An 18,013-nucleotide genomic window follows, 5' to 3' on the forward strand; every position below is an offset into this window, starting at 1 on the left:
CAGTCATGCATTTCATTCTGAAATAGCTTGGAGTTTAAAATCAAAGTGCAGTTCCATTCACACCTATATGATTAGTAACAATGTATATGTGTTGGTAGCCTTTGCTGTGATCCCAAAATTGCTACGGTCTGCAGGCACCTGCTTGTTTGTTATAATGGGGGCCTCGTGTCTTCTGAATAATGCTGGATACTGATGCAGAAATGAGGTTCCTTAACAGGCAAATTGGAACAGAAGACATCTCTGAACTAAAGGACCTCTCAATAACAAGCTGATGGCAACTCTGTCCCGCTAATTATGCTCAGATAAGCAGCAAGGGCAAAATGTTGGACCTAAACCCTTTTAAAAGTGGGGGTACAGATGGACCCCCACATAGAGTAGGGCAACAGTGTCACTACATAAAGCAATAATTCTAATAAGACAAACTCAATGCAGAACTGTTGGGAAACCTCCATGCAGGAGAACTGGGGAGATCCAGTTCTGTCGGAGAGACAGGAGCGTATCGTGACCCTGCGTTGAAACAGAGGACGCTCGTACAGGGTGCAAGCAGCCAGATTAGCAACCTGCACGAGCTGCAAGAGGTAAGCGGGGGCAGGAGGGATGTACGTGTATATACATGTATATATATATATATATGTATGTGAGCATGGATGTGTAATTGTATGTGTGAGTATGGATGTGTAATTGTATGTGTGAGCATGGATGTGTAATTGTATGTGTGAGCATGGATGTGTAATTGTGTAAGCATAGATGTGTAATTGTGTGTATGTGTGTGAGCATGGGTACGTAAGGGTGTGTGTGTGTCAGCATGGATGTGTGTGTGTGTATGTGTGTGTGCATGAATGTGTGTGAGTATGGATGTGTAATTGTGTGTGTGTCAGCATGGATGTTTAAGTGGGTGAAATGGAGTGTATGTTAGAATGAATGTGTTCATTTGTGTTAGTGAGTATGAGTAGGTGTGTGTGTAATTTGTGTAAGTGTGTTTACATATGTGTGCCAGAGTGTATGTTGGAAGGGGGGGGCAGGGGGCAAAGAAGCCACAGACAGGTTGTAAAGTCGGGGGGCCCCGGGACAATTTTCGCACTAGGGCCCAGTGGTTTCTAGTTATGTCCCTGCCCTACACCAATGGCCAAATCTTAACATTGGTTTAGTAGGCTTAATCATACAGAAGGTATGAGGAATAGCCGAATACTACGGTGGCACGGTAACAGCATGGCAACTTCTACCAGCTTGATCATAATTCTAGAATGCTTCGCATTGGCGGTACTCAAGAGGCAAAAAGCCAAACTTCCCTTCTAAAAAGTACTAAGCCCCCCCCCATGAAAATTGGATTAGGAGTTAAATATCTAAGCTGCAGGCAGTCACCAAAATCGAATGATATTCTTTTCTCAGTTTTTAAATTATAGGGAGAGATTTTTGATTCATATCCTTTTCTGATTCTAGATTGTGCTAAAAAGACAAAAGGAATAGGGAAATCTGATTGCTCTTTTTCATGCCTAGCAAGGTTATATTCCATTTTTCTGGTTTTGTCTTTAGAAAAAGTGTGACAATTCTCTTTTGTTTTTCAGTCTAAGAGTGCCTGTACATAATTCATGTTTTATAAAAATTAAAAAATAGAAATGACAAAGCTGGGAAATAGCAGAACAATGAAACATTTCAAATATTTTTAACAATAAAAAAAATGTTAGCACTTAAAAGGAACATATTGTGAATTATATGCTGTCTTTGCGTTTGCCAGCAGGACCCTTAAAAAATAACCAAATAATGTAAAAATATCTAGAAAACAATGTAAAAAAGCTAAGGTGGGGTCTTGTTTTATAACATCCATTGATTAGGCATTGATCATGTTATTACTCGAGATAAATGGATAAATGGACAAAAATGTCAGGTTCTCGACCCACACTTTCCATGCTTTTTAGGAGATATGGAGATTGGTTCTACTGTAAATATTTGCTAGAAGGCCATGGGCGTACATGGGAACTCAGGGTAGACTACCAGAAGTTCTCCCACTTCTGGCCTAATACATGGGTGTAGTTAGCCTTTAATGAGTGGCCATTGGGTAGGGAGTGAGCATGACCAAACAACTGGGGAAAGAAGAAACTGATTCGGAGACCCAGGGAAGCAGAGTTTCATCTGGAGACTCCAGGCCAAACCCTGTAGAATCGCCACTTATGCCTCTAGCTTAAATTCCTTTAGTCTTGTCATGACCAAAACACCCAACCAAAAACATTGTGTGGCCAACCAGTCACCTTGAAAGACGAATACATTAAATATAATCCATACACGTTTCTAGAAGAGACGCAATACACCGGATAAAAGCCTTCAGCTATATCTAAGGGAAGTTAACCTGCGTATCATATTGCGATCATAGGTGATCTACAAACACATTAATAGGTGATACACAATCTTAATTTAAATTGTATTATTTAACATGTATTATTGTATAAATTGTATTATTTAACATATATGTCAAGGAGGAAAAACCTAACGTCGTGGCAGATTAAGGGCATTCATCGAGAGGGGTGGATGTCTGACTAGATGCATCTACAACCCGGCACACCAAGCTATAGGTTAATTTGTTCCATGATTTAAAAGATTTTTTCTTAAAATTTAATGGGGAAAAAAGTAATTGAAAAATCCGAATGTTTGTATTCTAGCTAGAATTTTCATTTCACGAATTTGCGTAAACCATCGCTGTGGCATAACCTAGAATGACTGTAATACAACGTATAACGTTAGCCATGGAGATTTCAGCCCTAGGACATATCAATAATGTCTAGACGTGCATTTTTAGCACGCGTGTTACCTAACTGCTAGACACATCATTCAACGCGCATGTTCAGGGTGATCTGAAATCTTTTGTGATTGTAGACTAAACATGCAGAACTCAATTATTCACATTGATAAAATAAATAAATAAAAAATGATAACGGCCGACAAGTTTCATTGTATCTTGTCCTGATTGATTTACATTCTATCAAATGTTAATCTGAACTAATAATACTGATTCCTCCCCCTGTATAATGCTGTCTATACTCTCCCCTGTGAAAATCATGGCTAGCTGGCTTCTATCATTTCTAAACCTAGCCATAAGGGGTTAATGTAATTTAACCACTTCATGAGAATAAATAGTTAACATAGACAACACAGATACCCAGATAATGTCGATATCTTAAAAAAAAACTTTCCACCGAAATCATTTTTTATACATAATTCTGAAAGATATCATAAGATACAACAATATAGTAGATTCAAAAAGATTCCGCCTAGAATGCTTTCCTTGTGATTCTGCAAGCAGTAGCGTTTAGGTGCTGTAACAGGCATGAAATACTAATCGATACGTCTCATTGAGTAATCGGAACAATAACCTGGTGCACTTACCCATCACCGTGAGCTCCGCCGAGGCGCTGCTGTTTTCGTTTTTGTAGGTGACCACGCAAGTGTATGAGCCGGCGTCGTCATCCGTTACATTGGAAATAAGTAAATTGCTTCCTCCCAAAAGGGAGTATTTCTTTGTCCTTAAATATAAAACAAGACTGTGGGTAAATGTGTGTTCATTCCAGTAGTTAATGTTATAAAAAAAAATGTATCTCCAGGTGCAGGGGAGTAACTAGGAACCACAGGGTTCGGTGGAAAAATGGCCCCGGGTCCCTCCCACCAGACTTCACCAAGAAACATGTCCCACGGTTCCAGCTTTGCCACCAAACAGGGTGCCAGTGCCAACGTTTGTCCCCAAACAGTTTATCTGTGCTATTTTAGCCCCCAAACAGCTTGCATGTGCCATCTTTGGCCCCTAAACAGCTTGCACGTGCCATCTTTGGCCCCTAAACAGCTTGCACGTGCCATCTTTGGCCCCAGCCTGTCCGTGCCTTCTTATCCAACCATTCAGCATGCAGGAAATGGATGGGATGTGACAGACAGCGTTTGGGGAGAGAGTCCCTCTAACTGCAGGTGTTACTCGCAGCTAGTGGCACGGTCGCAATTCCTACCATGATTGTTACTCCCCTGCCCAAAAGGTCAGGTATCAAAGAGATAGTTCACACTTCTTCAACAGAGAAGCAGGCACTCTGCAGCGATACTTGGTTGCAACAGTCATACAAAAAAAATAATTAGCTGTTCCTTTAACAGTTTAAGTTTTATTGATTTCAATGGGAGCTGCAGCTTCTACCTAAATTTAAAAAAAAAATTAAAACCTTTTTAAAGAATGCGTATTAAAGTACTCACAAAGTACTTTATCACGCGTTCTTCTATAGTTTGGTGAATAAACCACGTTTGTAAGCCATTCAATCGAAACGATTTACAAAGTAGAATCTTAGGTCGTTATAGAAAATGCGGCTACCTCTGGCTCAGGAAAAAAAAAAACGTTTATTGACACAAACCAAAGCGGATTATAACTTAATGTTACTTTTTTGTGTATTTTGTTTCTTGGAAATCAACAGTAACAAAATAGGGTATTTTTCTTTAAAGGTTAAAGATTGTTTTGTGTGGAACTGACCTAAAAACAGGCATTCCGTAAGAACTGTATTTATTTGATTGCTCTGTTCTGGTTTGCAGCATCTATCTATATCTCCTATTATTTCCCGCACTATACTTTGGTGACTAATACTTCAAAATACAATATTCGGGGTAAAATTGGACAATATAATGCAATCAGATTTAGAGATAATGATATGATACTGAACGTTTCTCAGCTGAAGAGCATTTTCTTATTGAACGTCAAACAATGTTACAAAAAATTATTATTTTTTTCTTTAAAAGAAAGACAGGCAACCTTGGAACATCACATAACAGAACAAATCACTAGACTTGATCCCGAATCCAGTAATGGCCTGAGATGCGACCATAAACCCCAAAGATTCTGCTCAGGAAGGAATGCTTATTTTACGGTGGTTTAGCGGCTTATTGACTTTTGTACAAAAACGCGCTGTCTCTCGGCTTGATGCAGAGGATTTGTACGGAAAAAAGGTATGGAATGCTGATTTCACAATGGTAGAATTTTTCCAATAATTTTGCCTTCTCACATTGACGCTGAACTATAGCTTGACCAATCTCGAACTAGAAATACGGGCCTGTTTGTTAAAAATATAGATATTTGTCTTTAAAAAATGTCATATTTCTATACATTGAACGTTTCTGACCCATTATGAAAAATGGCTTACTCTGGATCCATATGCTTTACTATTCTATAAGTTTCTGTTCAAGAGAAGTTAATATTAAAACGTCAAAGCATCCCAATTCATTCACATCACCTGTTTAAAGGTTAGAGGGGCACCCAGAGCCCCCCATTATTTAGATAATACATGAAAATCACGTACCTGGTTTGAATAACTTGATCTCCTTGCATCCAGAAGACGGTTGGCGTTGGATATCCAGAAACGGCGCATTCAAGAACAGCATCTTGTCCTTCGACAGCCGATACGGTGGAAGGTCTCTGAAGAAAGATCTGCTGTCGATGTAAACCAGAATCTGGACGATAAGAAACATTCCGTTTAGTCTAATTCAGACCCTTAGTTCCAAATAGGCCACTTTCCCTTTCACATTTTTAACTCCATAAGAAAGACAGTACGTGATACAAAGAATTTAAAGTCTGCTTTCCCGATTTAAAAGAAAAATTGGTATAATTTACAACAAAATACTAGGTTATTGCATCGCAGTTTTTTCACCTCTTTAAATAAGAACACTGATGAAAAGAATTGTGGACAACTAAACTTTTAGATCAAGTCCAGAGTCAGCAGCAAAATAATGGAGATGAATAATAATATAAATCCTAAAAACATAAAGTTAGAGAAATATATATATATGTATATATATATATATATATATATATATATATACACTCAGTATCTGCCAACATGTGGTTTCAGCTAACACGGCGGAGGCTACAGTAATACTAAAATGATAGCGGGACATATTAAGCCATGCGGCGAATGCACTTTTTTCTTTGAAAAATGATTATACCGAATAATATTTTTTCGGTCATTTGGCTGGCTGTGGGATTAATGTAAATTGTTTGCCTCTCGTAAATGCTTTTACTGCTATCTACCGCGCCATCACATAATTGCCCACCGATCCACGTTGAATTGTGGAGTGCAAGCCCAGGGTTGAAACGTTGGGTCAAAAACATGCTTCAGCACAAGAGGGAAATAATAGCTTGCAGAATCATCTGAAACCCTCGAACGGGTTCAACCGAACAAAAGAAAACACTTTGTGGAAATATATGTATCGGCAGGCCAAGATTAACGATGGGTGAACATTTCGTTCGGTCGGGCAGAAGACGGCTGCAGCTAACGCCTAGAAGAACATAAGAAATAGAATAAGAAAGTGAAAAGATCGTATAGAACCATTCGATAAGTACGGGGTAAGAACTTTCCAATATTCAGGCAAAAGTGCGATGGGAACAAGACTCTTAAATATTAAACCTTCAATGGCAAATTCTATGTAGCGTCTCATCAAATGGCTCTAAGATCGGTCAATGGAAACCTTGACTTGTTATTATTCAAAAACACACTTAACATGAATTTAAACAAGGATATCATCCAGTGTCTCTTTTCAACGAAGTCCCCTTTTCTACGAAATTGAGATTGAGACTCGGGGTCATCCTAGGTATGGAGAAGTCACTTCTTCCGCCAGTTTCATAAGTCAATTATCAAGACAGGTAAGAAGGTGCGGGGGAAAGAAGAACCAGTAATGATAGTGACGGGAGGCCACACAAGAGAACACAAAAGCCTCTTTTTCTTTTATGTATGGAAGCAGTTACATTTTGCCCCTATCCCTGCTCTAGTTGATACAATGAATCACATTAGCTATATACTGTAGTAGAACCATGACCACTTTATCACCAAAACAGCTGCCGCAAAATTTGGAGGGCTAATTTTTTGCTATAAAGGCTGCCCACAGGGTTTGGGGGCCTCTTTGTTTTATTTCTTAGGAAAATGGGGGTCCTGCTTGTGGTTTCTGCATCACGGAGAACGTAGAGTGCTGGGATATGACATCATACCTTAGTGTTCTGCGTCACTCAGTGATGCAGAGGCCACGATAGAGAGAGAGATATGGGGTAAGTAGTAGCACTGTGAGGCCCTTTTAAGTGTCACCCCGTTGCACCCCACTTGTTCATGTCTAAGGGTGGTCTTGGTTTACACAAATGTACCATATCCCAGCCTCCAGGTCTTTTAGATTCAAGAACATACCAGCTCACCCAACACTACCAGAGACTCAACCCTTACAGGAAAAAAGTAATAAATGGGACTGGATAATTATCCACTCCTAAAGAAACAAGACGGGAGCTCTAAACATCGACGATCTCAGCCAAATTCTTATTTTTGTTCCGTTGTATGTTTTTTAATAGCTGTAGTGAATTTATATCAGTTTATAAAAGAGGTTTGTAGACATTACGCAGATAGGCTGGAGTGATAATGTATCACATTATGGGGTAAGGATAGGCAATGCCGTGGTTATATCTGGAGATCAATCCATGTTTACTGTTTACTGCATGAACATACGCTGGCTGGGAGAGATTATACTCGTTTATTATTATTATACATTATTTTAATAGGCACAAAACATTTTTGCATAGTGGGCTATTACATCCTTAGATACTGCAACAATTTTAAATTAGTGTATACGCAAACATAGACATCGTTACCGAAACTTTCATACAAGCATCTAAACTTCTTTAATGGCCATAAAACTGCAAATGTATCTGAAATAAAGTTTAAATTAAATTTAAATTAAAGTTTAAATTAATTTAATGGTTTCATTTATATGATAATATTACCGTTAGCCTACGCAACGTCGTGTTTTGAACGGACACTTCGATTCCTGCACAGCCCCACCAACACAGTAACTTTGAAAAAGTTTTTTATGGCAACAACCTATCAGTGTCTGCTTCAGCGTCACATGACAATTTAGGGCATCAAATGGGCCATCATGGGGCATGATGGGGCATCAACCCAGGACCCAATCTCTTACAATCAATTTATTTGCTGCAATCCGTGATCCGTGATTGAGGGTTTGTTAGGGAAAAAAATGAAGAATAGTCTTAAATGATCTGAAAAAAGCTAGAACTTCCAATCATTATTTAGTTTAGTAATTGTCTAACCTACCATGGGCAGACTAGATGGATCAAATGGTCGTTACCCTTCAGAGGCTCCTGAAATTAACATGAATATGCCTTTAACTCGCTCATATACCAAGATAATCCATAGTGTGCCAGGCTATTATTATGCCACCCATGTATAGTGGGAAGACCGATGAATGCCATACATGCTGGGGCAAACGCTACCCTATATGCGCTAAGATGGTGGAGGGAAAAGGCAGAGACATAGTTAGACCAGGATGCCAAAAACCCTAGAACCAGCCTTGTTTTAAGTACAAGTTAGTTATAAATACTTCTAAGTGTATTTTTTAATACCCTTGTGGTATACAGTTTATTTATCCGGCTAATAATACCCCCCCCCCCCAGTGATAATAGCAATAACTGCAGAAGATTACACTTTAATGGAACAGAGACTCTGGAGCCTGGAAATTTACCATCTAAGTGGTCTAATAAAGACCGATGTTCCAACAAAGTGCATTTACTATAAGAGAAAGTCACAGAGTTCAAGCGTATATTGGCTAAGTGACGGAGTAAATCGTTGAAAGAAAAGATTCTTTAAAAAAAAAAGGAAACCTTTAACTGGCTTTAAAAAAAAAAAAAGAGAATTGAAGGTTATTGGTGAATAATGGACAAGAAGAAAGCTCTCAGTATTAGACAGAATTACTGGCTCAATCCAAAGGGAAATCCACCTTTTAGTGACCTGGACTTTTATAACAGAGTCCCAAGATAATTAAGTTATTTTAACCACATGGTGAGTACACATATAATTCATACGTGGCTCCTTCATGCGTTTGTCCGGCAAAATTGGTGCATGCATAGATTATTATTATTATTATATATTATCCCACAAGGTTTGTATAAGTATCTGTTCCATAAACTACAAAAAAATAAAAAAAATAAAATAAAATAAGTAAAAAAAAAATATATATAATAAATAATAATAATAAGTGAGTACACATATAATTCATACGTGCCTCCTCCATGCGTTTGTCCGGCAAAATGTATCACATGCATATGCCTTATTGGTGCATGCATAGATCTTTTTTTTTTATTTATTATATCTTATCCCACAAGGTTTGTATAAGTATCTGTTCCATAAACTACAAAAAAATAAAAATAGTAAAAAATATATATAATAAATAATAATAATATTATTAATAATAAATAAAATACACAGTAGGAAAGCATAGAACTATACACAAAACATATGTTTAAAAGATAATGTGTTTTTGGTGATGTTAGTACAGTAATTTAACCTGTCAGCTTCCATTTGCTGAGACGTATATTACCATTAAACTCTCTTGGCCTTGGACATCAGCCGAGACTGAATTAATAAACTCCTGTCTATGAGTCTACGCATTTCGCTCATTTCTAATTTGCAATTCTTGTTCCTGAATATAAGGTGTTATAGGGGACAGACTTGAACTGCATGACAACCTGGGCGATAAGGATTACTTCGATTAAAATATATAAGGGGAGGGCTCTAGATTTATAAGGGCCCCATCTCCAAAACAAGCGATAAAAAATAAACTTAGGAACGTTTTACTTATTATGACAAGTTCACAAAAAAAAAACAACTTATGTGATATTGTTTTAGCAGAATCAACCTCCATGGGGGGGGCATAAACTAATATGAGGCCTAAAGAGCCACTTCATCTACTGTATGGTAGTGCTACCAATAAAAAATAAATATATATGAAATTATGACAAATTATTTGGTTTATAGGCTGCATGCATCAAAGATCTAGAAAAAAATGTGTGCCTTAACAAAAGTAAAAATGTTAACAGTTTGCCAAAAATATGATACGGAGATTATCTGTAGAAAAAAAGTTTGCAAATGCTTAAGGGACATTATCAAGGATATTTCTCATTGTTAGATTAACACAGGTGGGTTTTTTTTTTTGTTACTTTTTATGTTCTTCTAAATAAGTCTTCCAGGTCTTAAAGATCATTTTTATTTTTTAATCAGTGTAATTTGGTCGATTTAACCTCAGGATCTATGGCAAAAAAGGTGACAAAACCAGCATATCCGATCAACTTCCTGTCCTGAAGCTGCCTGAACCAATCAACAACAACTTGGAAGAGAAGCAATTCAGGGAGGGATCTTGGGAACAGGAAGCTGCTCCCAAGTTATCCCCTATATAGAGCTTGTTATTTATATATTACATTAAATATATATATATATATATATATATATATATATATATATATATATATTATATATATATATATATATATATTATATTCGCAATTTATTCTATTTATTCTAATGGATTCACATGACTCTAAAATGTATAATTTTGGAAGGTGATTAATCTCTTAATTACTGTGTAGGCTTTAATTCCACCAATTTACCCACTCAAGGTACCTATATACTCGCTGCCTTTTCTTCAAACCCTTTGTTTTAAAGAACGCCACCCTTTTGTTTTTATCATTCGTCTTGTAACCACGCTAAAACACGTTCATTTTCAAATTCATTTATCCATTGTTCGGCACAAAGAGCATTCATGGCTTCTATTGTGTACCGGCGGATACTCCTGTTGCTCTACAATTGTTCATCATGTCGAAATTACAAAGTAGCAGAGAGTAAAGACAACTTGCTCGGGAAACGCGCCAATCCAGTTACATTCCATTGTACGAGATTTCTATTTTATTTGAGGAATCAGCCGGTCCCGGCGCAGAGGCTGATAAATATGTGTTGTTTTATCAACCACCTATACAGAATTCTCCTAATTATTCCATTGAACGAAACAAATGGTTTTAAGGCATCTTCTAAGATCCTTTAAAAAAAGATAAGCGCTTAGAAAGATTTTGGTGATCGAAGAAGATAAAACTGTAAAGAAAAATTACAGAATTTCACATGAAATAGTGTTTTTTTTTATTATTATTACGTTTTAAGTCTAAATCGAATCTGTTTTGCCCTTTTTTTCTTTACTTTATCACAGGTATGGCAATGCAAATATGTTATAGTATCATCCAAACACAAAATAAGTACATCTATGGGTCCCCCAAACCACCAAGTTTCGTTCCACCATTTTGGACGGCCTCCCTTACCGGATAAAATGCGTAGTTCTGCCTCATTTCCTGTTCTGGAGCTGCCGGGATTTTTAGCCAAGCAGCGGTAAACGCCGCCGTCCGTCGGCTGAAGTCTGCTGATCTGTAACGCTCCCGAGGGCAGCACCAGCAGCCGGGTGTCTCCGGGGGTCAATACGAGGTCCTCCTGGTTCTTCTGCCAGCTGACAGAGGGCATGGGCTCCCCTACAATCTCGCACTTTAATAACGCTGTGTCGCCAGCGAACGATGTGACGGACTCCGTCTGCGAAAGAAATCTCAGAGGGCCTGCAAATGCGAAACAAGAAAAGGAATTAAACATCACTTGTTGTGTTAAATTATATGCGGTTTATTGAAATAAGCGTTTCCTCGTTCCTAGACTAGGACGGTAGCTCCGGGCCGCAGCAACCCTTTTGTCACATGCCCTATGGGGCAAAAACCGACACGGCCTCCGTGACAAATTTACTGAGTGCCCCTCGTTTTTAAAACAAACTATGATACGGTGCCATATTATTATTTCAATATTTTGTATTAATATTTTGTTAATTTATATAGCGCCATCATATTCCGCAGCGTTGCACAATGTTTAAAAGAAATAAATAGCGCGTCACATAACAATTTGGATTTGCAGAAACAAAAAGGTGAGGAGGCCGGGGCCAAAAGAGCTTGCAATCTAAAAGATTCTGGCACACAGTATCCTTGCTGGATCGACAAATTATATTTTTGCTGCTTCAACGTATCGCTCAATTTTCAACATGGTTAACTCCCTTCCTGTTGGGTAACATCCTGTGGGTGAGCATTAATCCAGGAAAATCCTCATGCGCACTTTAGTTTTTATTGCAATATCTCCCTTACGAAAAAATTACTGCAGTTTTTCTGAAGTAATACTGCAGTTTTTTTGGACATGAAAAACTGCAATACTGCACTGTTACTGCAGTTTTACTGCATTTGTACTTCACCGTACTGCAGTTATTTTTGTACGGAAGTACAAATGCAATAAAGCTGCAGTACTTTGAAGCACAACTGTAGGTTTGCAATATAAAAAAAGTGCAGTAAATGTGCAGTAATACTGAAGTAAAAGTGTCCAAAAACTGCAGTATTACTTCAGAAAAACTGCAGTAATTTTTTGTAAGGGCTCATCATCCATTTTCTTCTAAAATATCATAGAATCTGGCGGTAGATCCGACCCATTCGCTAATCTACTCTACCTTAATCAGTCGTTGGTCTCGTCTTATATTCAGGAGCCGTATGTCTATCCCATGCATGTTTAATACTCTCACTGTATTACCCTCTACCACTTCTGCCGGGAGTCTATTCTACTTTTTCAGGATCATTCCTTAATAACATAGATTATATATTTGATGAAGGCCACTATATTCTAAACATATCCATCCCTTTCAATAAAAAATATAACGTTTTCAATCTTTTAAATGAGCTAAAAAAAGCCATGTATACATTTCTGCACTACAGAATAAAATGAGAAAAAAAAAATGTGAAATTTGGCTTTTCCAGGTTTTTGGTGAATTATTGGTGCCAACATGATTTATGGTTATAATATTTATGTTACCCATATAGAATAGCACGAGACCTTCACACAGTTAAAAGAATGGGTAGAAGCCACATGGGAAATAGTTCCTATCGGAGGTAAAAAATAGGTGTGAAAAACCTTTTTTGCTAGCCCTGCCTATAACCAATATTACACATTTTTTGTAATAGCGTAGCTGTTCCTTTCGGAAACATATCCCCGGATAATCTAGAATTATTTTTTGTTACGCTTTATATATATATATATATATATATGTGCCTGCTCTGATAGTCTATTACTAAGCGTTAAGCTTTTGTCATAATGAACAATAGGAAGGGAAGGCGGTTTGTAAACCTTGTTTTCTTTATAATATGGTGCTTAATCACATCAAACAGCAGGAACCCGCTATGTACAACGCTGCCATGATCCATTAGCTTACGGCTCGGAACAAACACACAATATTCCAAATACCAAACAAATAAGAATTCTTTTCCTTCCTAATGTAAATGTGCGTGAAATACCGCTTCCAGGCCGCTATTTATGCATTACCATGCAAGTTCTACTTATTTTCACTCGATGAGTCATGTAAAAATAAATAAAAAATATGGTTTTCTTCCCCTGGGCAGAGCACCTTTTTCTTTATTTTATTTCAGAGTTCTATTAACTCCTCGAAAATCCCCAAAAAGCAGATTAAAAAAAAAAACACACAAAAAAAAAAAATAATCATCAAATGCATTGTTTATAAGATCACATTGTGTTGTAATTAGCCGTGTTGTTCCATTTCAGATGATGTATACCATGCAATAATACTGTACAAAAATAAGTATCGCGGTTTCATTTTGAAAAGTTCCCGACGGATAAACCAACGGTTTAACCCCTTAATGACAAAGCCCGTACATGTACGGGCTCAAAATGCATTGTCTTCAATGGGTTTTGGGACTGCCCATTGTCCTTAAGGGGTTAAAATTGGCCAGCCATTAAAACAGAACTTGCACGGTTCTTACTAGCAGTCAAATCCTATGTTTCTTTGTTTCCGTTAAAGATTCACTTTGTAGAACAATGACAAACGAGGGCCACGGAATTAAAGAGTACTTTTTTTGGGGGGGTGGTGGGATAAGTTGTGAAAGTCCATGGTGGTCTAGTTTTGAACGGGGCTTTCATGCATTATAAGTATCCTCCGTAGAGTCTTTAAATTTGGTCATGGATGAGTATAGAATGCTTAGAAATAGGGAAAAGTAGCAGAGATGACCATTCAGCAACCCCATCTATTGCCCCCTGTGAAGCTATAGACCCTTGTGTAGTATGGGGTATGGAACTGGAACGTAGAGCACGTAGGAGGCTGTCGATGAGTGAATACCGGGAAGGTGTGCCAGTTAGTGGAAGGCGATGGCGCTCTACTCATCGTAGACTCTTGTAAAATATTAAGAACGGAATTCACATGATGTCATCACCAGCGTTTTCAAGGACTCATTGCCTTTGCAAAGATCTCAACATTTTTGGCCAAAGAGGGACATTTTGGTTTTATTGTTGCGATTGGAAATATTGTATGAGGTCATTCTGAGACATTTTTCGTGGCCATTTCTACATTTGTATAATTAAATTTATAAACACATTTCCTGCTTTTTCAATATACATTGTTGTGGGTATTAGGGCTGTGGAACCCTGTGATTCCTTCACACCAAGCAAGACATTCTGAGCTCCTAAAAAAAAAAGATGGCAAAGGAGGAAGAAAAAGGGAACAGAGGGAATATGGACCCAAAGTGACACGGGAATGCGTGTTTCGCTGTGTCAATAAAATAACTTTTCAATTACATGAGTCCCGGTACAGTGCCGGGGTCACCAACGATGAGAAATTACTCGTGTGCATCACTACATCAACACCATGACCCCAACACTGCTATAGGTATAAACAAGTCAAGGAAAAGAATTCCGCCTCTTAATTAAATGTCTTAAATTTCATATTAAAATATCTGATCTAATGTTTGTGGGACTCCAGAAGTAGACTCCTTTGGATATCATACAGCAAACCCTAAACCAGGGGTAGGCAATCTTCGGCTCTCCTGATGTTGTGGACTACATCTCCCATAATGCTCTTACAGTCAGAATGCTGGCAGAGCATCAAGGGAAATGTAGTTCACAACATCTGGAGAGCCGAAGGTTGCCTACCCCTGCCCTAAACCTACTAATGCCGCCATCTAATGGTTACATTCTTACCGAGCCCATGTTAAAAGGCATGTAGTCAATTAAACAAATCTCCTTTCCTTATTGCTCCGTTATTAACTTCTTCTTCTTATTCCTCCCAACCTCTCCTTGGCTCTGGATCGTTGCTATCACCGCTGTTTTTTCAGCATCAAACCGTTTCAGGGCCCTCATTCTAGTATCTATATTTGCTCTGTTTATTTCGGTGCTACACAAAGCCTCAGATTGCCTACAAAATGAAATCTTTTTCAATTTGCTTTCATACGGTTGGCCCCCAAGGGAGACTTGTTTTCTTGCCCACGATTCAACATGTTCCTCCAATACCTGCAAATCAATTCTAATCTGGAAACGGTGCGCGGCTCTCATCTGCCCTACGGCGTACATCGCTGCCTATCGGGATTCCCGTCTCTCTCTCTCTCTACAGAAGGTATAATTATTAAGTAATTAAAGTTCACTTAATATAAATGCTTATCGTTAAGGGGACAGACCTCGGGATTCTAACGGGCGAATCTATTAACTATTCAGCGATTCTGCAGCACCGGGGGGTAGAGGAGCATTCAGTCTTCTGCTTCAAATAAAATATCTGACACTCATTTAACATCAAGACCTTCAAAATCACATTAAATAATGAAAAGTGAATTATGCGTTCAGAGACAAGAGCGCCCTTATCCGGCTGACCTAATCTGAGCGTTTACATTTTAAATCTTAAAATTTTTTTCGTTTAGGCGATTCGTTAACATTGTTTCGGTTTCTGGTTTGCAAAAAGTCCTAAAAAAACAATAATAATAATAAAAAATAATAAATATTATAATAGCTATATAAACCGATATGATGCCTATTCATTGCATAGCAGAAACCAGTGTATACTGCAGACTATATAGAGACTACAAAAACATAATATAAAGAAGTTTTACTTCCCTTAGAGTGTTGCAGATAAGTGGAACAGCTTCCCAGTAGAAGGGGTAGAGGCCAATACAATAGGTCTTATCAGCAGGAAAAACAGGCAGACTAGATGGGTCTGAACTGCCGGTAAATTCTATGTTTAACTTTAGCGTACTATGTATATATATATCTATATATACCGTATATATATATATATATATATATATATAGTTATTTTTTACGCGTTCATTTCATCTTCAATCTGTTTTTCTTCCGCCATCATTGTTTCTACACATTGTTCAATTGAAATGACTGCTGATATAATCTTGTTATTTTCCCCCGGAGGTTCATGTCCTATTACTGTCAGTAAAGAAATTGTATTTAAATTGGAGGAGCAGATTCTGTGTCTATGGAAAAAGTCATTGCCCCCATCATCTCAGCTCAGTGAAGCCCTCACTCGTTTGTATCTCCCGTGTTATTAGAATTACACCGAGGCTTTCTATTAAGGCTCCGTGAAGCGGAAGAACCCGATTCAACATCGTGGTGGACCCGTGACCCCTTAAGAACTACATTATTTCCCTCTTTGCGAAGTTAAAACAATTATATTGGAGGTCCCCAGGTAGGCGTCGGTTTCACACCTTCATAATATCGTCAAGAGTGTGAACGGTATTTATATACATGAGTATAAAAAAATAAACGATATAAATGACTCAAGAAAAAAGAAAAATACAAGTAGAAAAAAATGCTACATTTTAACTTTTTAATTATTTGAAGTTCATATTTTTTCTAGTGTTCAACACAGCACATGAAGCATATACATCAGAGCTGTTTTCATGGAAAAACAAGTGACCCCAAACTTTTGAACTGTGGTATATGTGTATAATTATATATATATAATATATATATATATAATCAGTTTACAAATAAAATGTGAGCAAGAACAGAGGTCAAAACCCATTTTTCAGAAATATAGTTTGTGAAGTCTAAAAGTAAACCATGAGGATTTTTTTTTGGAAATTAAGTTTTTATTGATTTCAAAGTAAATAAGCAAATGTAAACAATTCAAAAGGCAAACACATCATCAGGTCTCACTATACTTGTTATTAAAGGGAAGTTTAATAAACACACAACATATTCCAGCAGCCCCTATACTCACTATAACCGAGCAGACCCCCTACGCACAACATACCTCCACAACAGCAGCCCCTCTCCCCCCAGCACATGTCAGAGCTAATCCCCCCCCCAACAACGCCTCTCCTTCTAACCCTAATAAGAAGGTGCCAGGTAGTTAGATTATTTTGTTATCCAGAGAAAATGCTATTATTTATATGATTTTACTATCGCACAATGCTTGGAAGGGGGAGGGGGTTAATCTACCGCGGCTATGAATCACTGGGGCATTATCTCCCTCCGTTCGCTAATTGCATGAAAGCATTTCGAAAGCTTTGGGTTTAGCATTACTCAGTAAGACGCGGTTCTTTAAGAGCGGACGCGAGCGGCCGATGCAAATTCTCCCAAATAAATGCAGCGCGGCAACATAAAATAGCTTGTTATTCAGCTTGTGAAGTTAATGCGCGGCAATCATTCACAGGCGTCCGAACGTTTCATCTTTGCAGGCTCTTACGGTGGATATGCTGGAAGTTAATTATACTGTATATCAAAGAAACGTCTCGCTAGGAAGATTTAAACTGTGCACAACTCCAATAATCTTAATGTCTAAACATTCCGTCGCACAAGCGTTCGTAATATCGCAGCTTCCTGTTTTATGAAATAAAGTTGTTTTCTTTTTTTTTTTTTTATGGCCGCATTTCGGGAACCAAGTAAATGTGTTCAGGGAGCGCCATTGTATCGATGTACGCGGTACACAGTTTGATGTCGAATTGCTAGAATTTTCCTTATCTAAATATCTTATTCACCCGGCGAAAACCGTTCTGTATTACCATGTTTTATCCATCAGCGGAAAGACTTCCGATAAGCTTTGGATGGTGCTCAGCGGCTCGATGAAAAATGATTTGTCCCGGTTATCTATGAACAGAAACTGCGAATATATCCATTTGGTGATGTCACATGATATAGAATGTAAAAATGATGTCATTCGTGATGTAACCGTAGCAACATTTTTTGCTATCTAGAATACGTTGTCGCGTATGATCTTGGCTCCTGTCATGGGGTGCGGCTATTTATTCTATTTAATCAATTCAAAATATCCAGGTATCCAGAATATCCTTCTATAGAAGTGGTTCTGAATGTTTACAGGCTCTTAG

At 37.9% G+C, this 18,013-nt stretch overlaps 1 protein-coding gene across 1 annotated transcript in view; it reads right to left on the bottom strand.

The window, feature by feature from the left end:
• The window catches only part of DCC (DCC netrin 1 receptor), a 299,985-nt gene that overhangs the window by 145,683 nt on the left and 136,289 nt on the right, over nucleotides 1-18,013 (bottom strand). The window contains exons 3-5 of the mRNA XM_053448217.1: nucleotides 11,147-11,431; nucleotides 5,313-5,463; nucleotides 3,379-3,515 (exon numbers count right to left, since the gene is read on the bottom strand). Of these exons, the coding sequence (XP_053304192.1) occupies nucleotides 3,379-3,515; nucleotides 5,313-5,463; nucleotides 11,147-11,431 (573 nt within the window). The remainder of the gene's footprint in view (nucleotides 1-3,378; nucleotides 3,516-5,312; nucleotides 5,464-11,146; nucleotides 11,432-18,013) is intronic.

The sequence above is a fragment of the Spea bombifrons genome, chromosome 1, assembly GCF_027358695.1.
Source record: "Spea bombifrons isolate aSpeBom1 chromosome 1, aSpeBom1.2.pri, whole genome shotgun sequence".
NCBI classification, from domain to species: Eukaryota; Metazoa; Chordata; class Amphibia; order Anura; family Pelobatidae; genus Spea; species Spea bombifrons.